The 13080-nt window shown below is 41.0% G+C and overlaps 1 protein-coding gene across 1 annotated transcript in view; it reads right to left on the bottom strand.

Annotated features, from left to right (window-relative positions):
• Positions 1-918, bottom strand: part of LOC124283421 (histidine-rich glycoprotein-like) — a 66302-nt gene extending 65384 nt beyond the window's left edge. Inside the window, exon 1 of the mRNA XM_046719477.1 lies at positions 661-918. Coding sequence (XP_046575433.1) covers positions 661-804 — 144 coding nt within the window. The 5' untranslated portion in view covers positions 805-918. The remainder of the gene's footprint in view (positions 1-660) is intronic.
• Between the last annotated feature and the right edge of the window lie 12162 nt (positions 919-13080).

The following is a 13080-nucleotide window of genomic DNA, read 5'->3' as shown; positions in this document are numbered from 1 at the left end:
TCAAAGGATTTGGGTGTTAGGGTAGGAATTGAAAAATATGGGCATGCAAAAGTCACATGTTCATGTTTGAATGGTTCATATCCTAAAATAGTTGGAAAGGTGAAATCCTGTTACCTGTGGGAGTGCATAGCACAGATTGTGTCTCAACCTTGTCTAGACATATTGTAACAAATATTGAGTATTTACTTTGGGGCACTTTAGGTAGATTATTTGACGTGACTATAGACTTTTTACCCCATAATTAACATTTCAATGTTATTAACTGATGATAAATTGAATTGATCTATTTTTCATATGTATTATTTTGAAATAAATTTCCAATATCCAAAATGTGTCTTAATAGTGGAAATATATTTCACAAAAACTGTTTGATCTTGAACATAATTTTTCAACAAAAATTATAGGAAAAGAGAGTGAAATACAAAACGTGTCAAAAGGTCATTTTCGCAAGAGAAACTTTTTCAAACAAAGTTTGATGTGGTAACAATGTAAGGTAAAAAAAATAGCACATAGTGTGTTAAAAGTTTAATCACCGGTGGATATTTTGTATATCACACACGCCACAGATGTATGACGCCCGCCAGGATATACATAATATTCTGAACAAAAGATTTTCTGTCAGACGGGTATAGAGTTTGCGCAGCATGACAGCAAACTTACCTTGTCCGTTTCGAGGTGGTGTTTCACGGATTTCTCGTGTTGGTTGTGGTGTGTTTTCGTATGATGCTTATGTTCCCTTTTCACCCTCCTCGCGTCACAGACGACAACGAAGGCAATTAATGCCACAACTAACCAACAACGCATTTTCGATACTTTGATTCGGTGTTCTCAGAATGTAAAATTCCCAACTTGACAGCTGATAACACGAACACTTACACAGGCGACCCCAACACTGAATACACTTTTACACCGGCTCCACGAGGTGGAACAGTCTACTGTGTGGGGGTGTCGGGTTTATCACTGATAAGATAATCTCGACACAGTGCGACGGTTTCACATGCTACATAATGTCCATGTTATGCTGGCGAGTATGTCATGATGTTCACGAGATCGAAGCCCAACGTTTACCGAATTATCAAAAATTATTGATTTGTCACAAACCTCCCCTCCCTAAAACCGTGAATGGAATTTTGTAGTAAAACTAGGCTAGCAGCGACCTCTGATGCGAGGAATGATCGGTTTTGGGGAAGTAATTCTCAGAGCTACTCATTCCCTAACTGTTTTTTAAACCAAGACGCGACATATGTTTTATACCACGACTTCACATTTCATCAATGTAACTAGGATGTTTTTTTTATATTGTATCTTCAGTTCTTTGCCAAATTACGTTGGACATACACGTAGCACCATATCCATACTGAATTAATTTCTTTGTATATTAGATATTTTATTTATTAATGGATTTGTGAATTATAAAAATAACTGCATTTATTTACCCACCTTCATTACATTTGATTAATTGAAAACTGATTAACAACTTTTTAAAAATACCTACTCAATGTTGTAAACAGAACGAATATTATCTTTCTATAGAAAGATTGACTTATCTTAACGCCACTAAAACACATGCATGGCCTGTGTGTAAACACGAGCTATTCGTTAAAACCCCACTTACTGTCCCACTATTCTTGTGACAGACATTTTCAAGATTTGAAACACTGACTAAAAAACTGCATTTGCCAGGGGAAAAAAAAGTTCGATCAATTTCATGGCACAAAGAGGACAATTGGATTTTTTAATCCTTTCTCCGCATCCGTCTAAAACTAATTTGTATCGAACCAACGAGATCAAACACATCGTAAGTTTTAATGAAGAGTATTGACCACCTGTCGACGACATTATTCGTTCACAGAGGACACGAGGTAAATATATACTTTTCGGCTTAAAGAGTGCCTCGGTGGTGTTAAGCCGCTCCTACCATGTTTCCTCAGTAAGTGGGTCATTATTGGGTTGGTGGTGGCGCTGTTATAGCGTATTTCTCATTCCTAGTTATACGTGTTTCTTATAAGGTCAACGTCTTACACTGACCTGTGATTTTCCTTTGTCATGACAGTAATGACTGAGTGAGTATGGTTCTACGCCGCTTTTAGCAATATTCCAGCAAAATCACGGCGGGGGGACACCAGAAATGGGCTTCACACATTGTACCCTTGTGGGGAATCGAACCCGGGTCTACGGAGTGACGAGCGAACGCTTTAACCACTAGGCTACCCCATGGCCCCCGTTATGACGGTAAGATGCACTGGTGGTACAAGGCAGTAAGATGGGCTTTAACATTCTTTCAGAGGTCTGTGTGTGTTGTTGTTGTTGTTGTTGTTGTTGTTGTTGGACTCCGCCTCCAGCAATAGTCCAATCCTTAAGATGGCGGCCTGTAAATCTCCAAGTGGACCAGTGGTCGATAGAGTGAGCATCTGTCCACGCAGTTGTAAAATGACAACTACGTCACGGAGCCCGATCACCAATCTATTCAAACCCCACGGGTAGTGTGCTTTAACACAAAAGGTCTTTAGTGCTAAAATGGCTTTAAGAACACCGACAAGAAACAACAAGTACAAGATATTCTTTCACTGATACATCACGCCAAAAGCACCAGCAGAACATTTTGTTGACTACGTTAAAGTAGTAGAGCACGGCAATCACACACTGTCTGTAGCTTAAAGACCAGGGTTATGAGAACCCGCTAGTATTGTGTTCGAATCCCATATTGTCTCTGACAAAGATCATCCATATTTCTGATGAGCACTGAGGTCGTACATTTCAGGAAGATGGTAAACGTCAGCGTTCTGCGTGGGAAGCAGTGGTAGGCCCCTGTCACCTGCAGCTGAGCTAGTGTTAAAACCATACACTGGCTGTTTAAAATTTTATAGTTTGAGACTGTATAGTACACTGCATTATATCTCCTTTCTGTTGGGATATAAATATATTAGTTGGATTTAACGCACCTTCGAGCACCATTCTATTTATATCACGGCGGGTCTGCTTAATGTGGGATGAAAGCCCGAAGTCATGCAGGTGTCAGACGTTTAGCACTTTCATATAACCCAAGCAAGGCCGGTACAGACAAACTGAGGAACATACAGAAGGTAAACCGAAATTCGAATCAACGGTCACAAGTTTCTGCACGCCCAAGTGACGCCTCTGCATAGTGAATTGCGGAGCCTGGGGCTAAGGGCAAACCGCGGCGCCTTAAAGATATTAAATAAACTAGCCATACAATACGCTGTACATATCGTAGAGGGTGGGTTTGGGTGATTCTGCTGTATTTATATATAATTACGAGCGGAGGTCATCACACATCATACGCCCATGCATCTAAATGGATGTATATTTATAACTGAAAATCCTGAAAATCGGATATAACCACACACTTCAAAATCGGACATAACCACACACTTGAAAATTGGACATACTCAAAATCTTGAAAATTGGACAAAACGACACACTTGAAAATTGGACATAACCCCACACTTGAAAATTGGATATAACCACACACTTGAAAATTGGATATAACCACACACTTGAAAATCGGATAGTACCACACACTTGAAAATTGGACATAACCACACACTTGAAAATCGGATATAACCACACACTTGAAAAATGGACATACTCAAAATCTTGAAAATTGGACATAACCACACACTTGAAAATTGGACATAACCACACACTTGAAAATTGGATATAACCAAACACTTGAAAATTGGATGTAACAACACACTTCAAAATCGGACATAACCACACATGAAAATCGGACATAACCACACACTTCAAAATCGGATATAACCACACACATGAAAATCGGATGTAACCCATACTTCAAAATCGGATGTAACCACACACTTGAAAATCGGATGTAACCACACACTTCAAATTCGGATGTAACCACACACTTAAAAATCGGATACAACCACACACTTGAAAATCGGACATAATCCCAAAATCGGACATAACCCTTGAAAATCGAATGTAACCCACACATGTAAGCCACACACACTTGAAAATCTGACATAACCACATACTTGAAAATCGGATGTAACCGCAACATTACAAACGCTAACGAAACGTTGCTGGACTGAACAGTAACCGAAACAATACAAACGTATCCCAAATACCACTATGATGCTTGCTTGCAACAAGTCGCCATCGAATGGTCATTCTTGTTTGTTTCAAGTTTAACTGTCATCGAATGGAGCATACCATCTGCTGCCAGTGTGTGAACACTGTTATTTATTACCTACGAGGGCGAACATATCGGGGTTCATATTCTTCATACGATGCCCTAGGGCAAAATATCACTTTGTCATGGTGACGTGACGTCATGAACAAGGCTATGACGTCGCGTTTCTTCTGTGACGTTGCGGCGACGGCGAAAAGCCAGCCTGTGTTTGAAAGTAGATTTTGGTTTATTTTCCTCAATTTGACGACTTCGGTAATAAACATAATACTATATTCGTGCCCATATCATAGTATGTTTACGACACTCGTGCCTAAATATCGGCATATCCCTCGCTCTCGCTCGGGAAATACCAACATTTAGGCACTCGTGTCGTAAACATAGTATGACATGGGCACTCATATAATCTCCTGTATTTATGAATCTTTGCAAAAAAATGTTCTCGACGTAGGTCAGTGCTGTGTGCTGCGTATATTGCGTGCACACACGTTCTGTGTATGAGTATTACACTAAGTGTATTTCTCGGTGAATTATAATGAACTGTAAAACAAAACATGCCAGAGATTGTCTCCGTTATTGTTTTACGTGTTCACACACTTCCGATTCACTGGTTACACAAGTGTAAACCAGCTAATGTAAGATTAATGCTTGAACTGCATTGCACTAATCAAACAGATTGAATACCCCATCCTCACTCTCATAGCTCGAACTGACAGAATGTTTCAGGCGATCTGCCCTTTACAGCGATCTTAATCCCTTTCTACGTTATGCATGACATACTGAAGACTCTACTCAGACAACCCCAGGGAGACCATTACGTACAGGAACCTTCTTCCGGCGACCCCCACAGACAGGCCAACAGCAATATCTAGCCAACTAGAATGACCAAGCCTAGGTCACATAGAGATAAACCTCTTAATCTACTCATGAATATAATTAACTTAACATAGGTCAGTCAATGGTCAAGTCATGATACATCGTCACGCACCTGTCAACCAGCTTGTCTACTCAGATGGAAGATGCTATTATATTATTATCCTTTATTACTTAAGCTGTAGTCTATATAAAGCTAGTCACCTTTCTGACGCAGATATGACACTATCGAGTAATATAAGCGTGCCATTTCGCTGTGTGGTCATGACAGAGCTCTGATTCATTCAATAAAGGCCCCTGATATTTAGAAACCTTTGCAATAATTCTGTATATATGTTACACTGTTGTGGCGTTCGGTTCAATTCCTAGTCTGGAAGGTGTAAAGCTGTTAGGTCGCGGTAGACGTTTACACAGGCTGGAGTAAGTTGGTGTCGTTGAACGTTGAATATTGTTTGACACCGCACTCAGAAATATTCCAGCAATATGGCGGCGGTCCGTGGCGTCTCTCGGAAACCACATTACCATCAGCCCAATTAAACAGACGGAGTCTCACTATTACACATTCTAGCACATCATTGGAATGTTGATTGTCTATCACACGAACTATTCCTATTTTTGACGCCGCCTTGGCGAGACACGTCAGTGATTGATATTCTGAGCACAACGATCCAGGGCATCAGGGTACTATTAAGGGCAAACAGAGAGGTCACTGAGTCAGATCACCCGATCAAGAAGGCCAGCATAGATGGCTGGAAATGGACAACATAGCGTGTAACCTAGTGACGCCCCTTTCCCGCATCCGACCGCCAGTATGGGCAGTCTGCCATTATAGTTTCAGCACCAGTGCGTTTTACGACGCCTTGAACATTAATTCACGTTATTCCGACTGTCGTAGCTACGAATTGTAATGAAATCAAATCTACGTGAAATCGTCCTCTAAGCATTCATTCTTTGAGACTGTATCATCGTCAGTTTTTCACGGTTGTATACACTACGTTCCTATATCGCCCGTGAATACACATTATGTATTGTACATAAGTGAGGCTGTGTATAACATTGAAGACCTATGAACCTGAGTTGTGGCATGAATCTTGTGCAAATCGAGTTCGGCACAAATTGAAACATTGCATAGAGCATACTGCCGCATGTGGGACATGTTGCACGTGAAATATTACAGTTTGTTGCTGTAATCCGAACGTTCATTGGTCAGAGCACACTCTGGATTCCCCCTCGTTGTAGTGAGGGCGTGGCTTGATTGGCTGATTAAAAATAGCAACTATGGTGCACGCTGACGTACACATTCACGGATCAAGTGACAACTCTGTGTGTATACGTCCGTGAGGTACTGTAATGGGGCTATGTGTACATCTACCTGTCCGTATACATGTAAGATCATGTACCACTTGTAATATCTGGGATTACACTTACAAGTAAAGTACAGATTCTAGTACTTTGTTGGGTTGAGTCCCATCTTGGCGGTAGCTGAGTGGGTTAGACGGCTGACGATTGGGTGCCTGACTCTGAGGGTGTGTGTTCGAATCCCACATGGGACTCAACCCAATAAAAGTACTAGAATCTGTACTTTACTGAGAAAGTGAAATCCCAGATATAACATGTGTTACATTTACCACTTTGTATGTGACATTGTGTATTTCATGTTAGATATTGTTATATTGTGCTTCTACGGTGTCTCAGAAGACATCCAGTGAACATAGCTGTCGTAATGGCACAGCATCCGTCTTGTTCTTCATCATCCGTCTTGTTCTTCATCATCCGTTTTCTAGTTTGTCATGTGTGAGGTAAACCATGAAGTATATAGTTGAGAGGAGTGACCATTTTCTTTACAAACGCTGCTGCTTTTTGTTTTGAAAGTGTAAGCTGTAGAGGAAGGACCTTTTAAGGTTTTAGATTTAGGTTTAAATATTTTATAATTAAACCTGAAAATGGGCCACGCCTACAAACGGAATACTGTTTCACAAATAGCCGATAATAGATTGGCGGGGTTTGTGTTTCATTATTGGGCTAAACGATGTCAGTGATTTCGTATTGTTTTTACGATAGTCCTATTAAATATCAAATGAACTCCCTGTGGGATATCATTGTTAAAGAATTGACCATGTTAATTCGGTGTGACCGCTTTCCACAAATGCGCTAGTCAGGTTTACCTTATTGTTATATTTATTTCCCCTTAAACACAAATGGTATTCAAGTCAGTTCTTAACAACAGTAATGCATCCGATTAACCTGCTTATGTTATGTCACACATACGACCTGGCAATATGCGTCAGTGAAACAGCGGGTTTGCCAGTATGACGCTTATGCTATATACCAGCCCTATACAATGCCTCAGTCAGGGGGCCTTGCGTAAGGCGATCTAGTTGTTTGGCTGGTTTGATGTCCGCACTCAGCAATATTCCAGCTACATGTATATGGCGGCGGTCTGTAAATAAACTGACGAGCAAAAGAAAGTACACAGGTTGTGTTTCTTCAATAAGATAAAAATAACAAAACCTACTGATGAAATGGAAAATTATGCTGAAGCACACTACAATACATGTGTTTTATCAGCAAAATGACATTGTAACAATAAACAGCGATGCAGTGATGACCACTGCAGACGGTTCCTACGTCTTGCTGGAAGGTCAAGGCCATTCCACGCAACTGTCGGTAGGCCCGTATGCCAGCAGCACGAAGTCGTCTTGTCACTATGAATCGGCTCACGCGATGACCCAATGATACGTCTGCTGACGACGTCACCGTCAACATCCGGTTACGTAGGTAAATAACCCGCAGATAGCGATCCTCTTGGGGTGTTGTGACTCTGGTACGTCCACCTCTGAGTCGATCACATGTCTGGCCTGTCATATTGAAACGGTTAAACAGCCGAATTATGGCTTGTCCTGTGCAGCCCAATGTCCTAGCAATATGGCTATTGGAAGCACCCATTTGTGTCATTCCTTTGGCCTGTTCTCGTTGTGCCGACGTCAATCTTGGCATTTTTCTCGTGAGATTTTTGTCAAGTGATTGTTCAGTCTTCACGACAAACAGGTTTTATACCCTCTGTAAGGAAAGTGTTCGTGCATGGAACAATAATCACAATTTTGCGAAACTTCGTGCAAAACACGTACAAATGTTTTTGGTTGCATTTTGGCAAATGAAACATGATGGTTGCGTTCTATACAATCAGTGGTCTTCAATAATTTTACTAGTCAGAACGCAAATTTGGAATTGCAGCAACAATTACACCCGTGTACTTTCTTTTGCTCGAGTCTGGGCCAGACAATCCAGTGATCAACAGCATACAACAAAGCGATCTAGCGTTAAGGTGATCATAACTCTCATACCTTAACATAGATTTACGACAGTCGTGGCGCTGAGGTAATATTGTACATCTCACTTTGGTCTAGATTATATTAGGATTGCAAGGAGGAGATCGGGTGGTCGAGTGGTTAAAGCTCTCGCTCGTCTCTGGTCATGTGTGTAGAGTCGTGGTTATATTCTAACCCGATATTCACATAAAGTGTGAAATAAACTGACTGACTGAGTTTGGTTTTACTCCGCTTTTGGCAATATTCCAGCAACATCACGGTGGGGGACACAAGAAATGGGCTTCACACATTGTACCCATGTGGGGATTCGAACCCGGGTCTTCGGCGTGACGAGCCAACGCTTTAACCACTAGGCCACCCCACCGCCCCAAAGTGTGAAATAAACTGACGTTCAAACAAAGTATGATACCCATGAAGATCCGGGTTAGAATTGGTTTTCAGTGACCCATGCTTGCCGTTAGGGACGACTAACTGGATTCTCTCTGACTAGGTTGACACATGTCATCGCAAAATGCGTAGATCGATACTCATGCTGTTGATCACTGGATTGTCTTGTTCAGGCTCGGCGGCGCGACGTTAAACAACACACCAACCAACCCAAAAAGTATGATGGTGCCTAAAATTAACCAAACCAGTATTGTCCTTCTTGACCGGCATTTTAGAAGTTGATGAATAATAATAATCCATAAACATACTTAATGGATGACAACCTCTTCATGATATGATACGACGTGGTAGGTATAGGTCCTTATACCGCTGTCAAGCAAGAGTGAAACGTCGCATCATAATATGATAAAGAGGTTGTCATCCATAAGGTATCTAACGTTTCTTGACCGCTTCCGTGGTGTAGTGGTTAGACCGTCCGCCTAGAGAGCGGGAGGTCGCGGGTTCATACCAAAAGACGTTAAAATATGGTACTTGTTGGTCCCTGCCTGGCGCTCGGCATTAATGGGTACAACAGGGACTGGTCGGCTCGGAGTCAGTATAATGCGTCTGAGTGGGGTATTCATGCTTCACTGCGGCATGGTATCTCAGTGGGCTAGCACTATAAAACCAGCTTCAGTCCGTCTAGTACAAGCAGCCGCACATACACATACACACGCATGCACGTCGTCATATGAGCGAAATATTCTCAAGCACGACGTAAAACCCAATTTCACCTCACCTCATCTAACGTTTCTTATTAAACAAAAATTGGTTGTTCGATGGTTATGCATTTGATGCGGTTATCATAGCTGAATGTCGGCCTTAGGTTTTCAGCCGAACAACGGGTTGATAACGTTTGCAATTGTTTGGTAAAATCTGATTTTCATGTGTACACATATATACACACCATCAGTTTATATTGATTTTATTGTTTGCGTCCAGCGACTCCCAATAGTCGTGTTTTGTTCCGATGTAAAATATTGATGTTTTAACATGTTAGCGATTTAGTGACAAAGTGCTGTGAGCAGCTTTGCAACCTGAGTTAGATCAAGCGTTGTGGCCATACAATGTCTGTGTTATGTCAAACATAATGGAAACAAACATGAATTAGTTTAACTATTGAAAGAAACAATTAGTGTTTGTACTGTTGTAATGGGAAATGAATGTACACACGCAATGGCCATTCGTCACTGCTCGGTACTTTCCGTAACCCTCTTCTCCCGAAGTTGTTAAAATGTTACTGCGAATGTTTTTCCGTCCGTAATTTGTTTATGTTTCTGTACTGGGTTTTTAAAATATATTTGTCAGTGAAAGTAGTGTTGTAGATGTTGTCAAAACACAGAAGAAATTAGAAACCCCCGAACAGAGGATTTAAACCTAACCTCCTTCTTTTATAGAAACACATTCATGTAAACTCTTCAATCCTAATCAATTGAACTGTTCTTTACATAAAACACCCCTTTCAGTTATTCAGTCCATATTTAAAATTCAAGTCCACGGGTCTGTTCACGTTAACAGTGGAATAAAACTCAACATCACGTGGTGTAATGATTCATAGCACTCCCATAACATTCAAGCATTCAAGTCACCGAGCTCATTTTTTCTCCTCAGTTCAACAAGTAGGTTATAACTATGGCGACGAAGGCGTTCTACAAGCTTTGTTCTCTAAAACGAATTTGTGAACAGGTTAACCCTTTTTTGTAGTCACATTATGATTTTAATCTTGAGGGTTTGGTTTTTAGTTGCACATATTGTGTTAATGCCATGGTCAGTAGATAACATCTCTGTAAAAGCAATACTTCAACCGGATAACCATGGAATTACTTTATCTGATTTGCACTGCTGTGGGGCGGAATGTATTGTTCCATTTATTGTTTGCGTCACGGCAATTACTATTGTTCATCTGCCTTTATATACCCGAAACAAATTTCTTAATATGTTTAGATTTTTCCCCACGAGCGAATAGTTTTACTTTTAAATTTGTTTTGAAACATATTTTTTTGACGGCGTGTCAGAAAAAAGTTTCAGCAGATGCCCAGGAAACGTGGAAGGTGTCGACAGGTGTCATTATCAGGGTCACAATCTGGTATTTGCAAACAAACAGGATCCAGGCGTGACCAAGGGACGCAATCACATTGAGTATACAGCTATGTGATCAGTCATACTAAACAGCAACTTTGACTTCCCAATCCACATTTAATATGGCTATGGCTTCAGGTAAGTGCAGGGGTGGAAATAACCCATTGCCCGACGCCCGAGTCCAGTGGTTTTTTCTGTCGGGCAAGACAATTTGTATATCACACTGTACCAGTGTCCAGTTGACTTTCCAATTTTAATTATGTTGTTTATTTTAAAAATCAACAAGAAAACGGCCGGTATAGTGGAAAAATTATCAGGGCAAGTGATTTTACATGTGCCACTGTACCGGAGTACACTAGCAATTTTAAAGTTATTTCCACCCCTGTAAGTGGCTATTAAACATAGTCTGGGACAGTCAACCAGTGATTGATATCGCGAGCAATGATCTACATCATCGCTGACACGCCATCACGCAAGTCATCACCCAAGAATGACCAGCCGATCCTTTAAGTGATGTCCTACGAGCAGCATACAGGTATGGATACCCAAACCAACACCACAAATGAAATCATAATGTGTCCCGAAGGTTTGAATGGGTTAGTCTGTACACACTGTTTCATGTTATAGTTATCGGTGCAGATTCACCGAAACAGTGCCAATGATATAATGTTGGCACTGCTACAGGAGAGGTGTGGATGTCCATAGTAAACTCACGGAACATGGTTTGTAGTCAAAGCCCGTGAAACCCCCTTGAAGGTTGTCTATACCCATCCTTGTGTAATAACCGGATTGACCATTTTCAGAGGCACCGATATGAGTGAGTGAGTGAGTGTAGTTGTACGCCGCACTCAGCAATGTTCCAGCTATATGGCAGCAGTCTGTAAATAATTGAGTCTGGACCAGACAATCCAGTGATCAACAACATCAGCATCGATCTACGCAATTGGGATACGATGACATGTGTCAACGAAGCCAGCGAGCCTGACCATCCGATCCCGTTAGTCGCCTCTTACGAAAAGCATGGTTGCTGAAGGTTCATTCTAACCCGGACCTTCACGGGTCTGTTGAAGTAGATAATGCTTGGCGCGAATAGCCGCAACAGCCTATGCGGGGTAAAGCAATATTTACTCACTCACTTGAGCAGACAATAGAGAATAGAGCCTGACCACCCGATCCCGTTAGTCACCTCTTACTACAAGCATGGGTTACTGAAGATCGATTGCTTTATTAAATCACTCACTAACCCAATGTTCTGTCCTGTGTCATGTATAGATGTTTGCAATATCAGCCATGCGCCAACGTGTATCAGGATATTGTTTCTGTTTGAAATGTAGTGGAGTAAAATCCATGCTCTGTTTCCATTAACTGACTCTGTAGAATATAGTTCCCCAGTCCAGATGGGTGTTGAACATTCCTTTTGTTATTACCCGCATCACTTAGGAAGATAGACCGTCCAATGGGAACATAAAACAGCCATCTAATCTAGGAAGTAATGGGCAAGTCAACTGTTGTTTTATCGACTGACAGAAAGATGCCTCACGCAAACACAACCACTTTTAGTATATCTCCTTTCAAAGAACGTCAACACAATTTCTTAAGGACGTCTTATTTCACTTTTTTAAACCATCAAGCTGATTTCCTGGTATGCTCCACTTTGTCTGAATGAAATTCATTAAAAAGAGAGCATTTTAAAATCTCATTATTCAGTCGCTCCTCTCAAGAGCCCGTGGTTCAATCATTTTTATTGAAGTGCCCATTAGTGCAATTAGATCTTGAAGTTTTCAGTGTACTCAAGCATTTTACTTTTCTGATGTTTTCATAAAGCCATGATTGAAACAAAATATTGTAAAAAGCATACGGAGTAACGGAGCCTTATCAGCTGGACATAATACACATTGTGGATACAGTAATTGTTATCGTGCGTAGGATGTGGTGTTATTTCTTTCCCTCTCTCAATCTAAGCTGACCCAGTTTTTTGCTCGCGTTGATTGTTTCGGCCTGGTATCAAGGTTTTACAGTGTTATTTTGTTGACACTTCGGAACGCTCCATAAATCCTCACTTAAGTGTAGTGCTTTCATTTATATTGAAAGGCACTTTGAACTGCCTTTTATCAGAGGAAACCTTTTTTTCTGCTGAATTTGTTTTCTCAATATGTTTCTTGTAGAAGGCTCTTAACAATTGTTCATCGTTTCCAAGGC

This window comes from Haliotis rubra, unplaced genomic scaffold, assembly GCF_003918875.1.
Source record: "Haliotis rubra isolate DU_JTF1 unplaced genomic scaffold, ASM391887v1 Scf315, whole genome shotgun sequence".
NCBI classification, from domain to species: domain Eukaryota; kingdom Metazoa; phylum Mollusca; class Gastropoda; order Lepetellida; family Haliotidae; genus Haliotis; species Haliotis rubra.
This window is presented reverse-complemented; position numbering and strand designations above follow the sequence as displayed.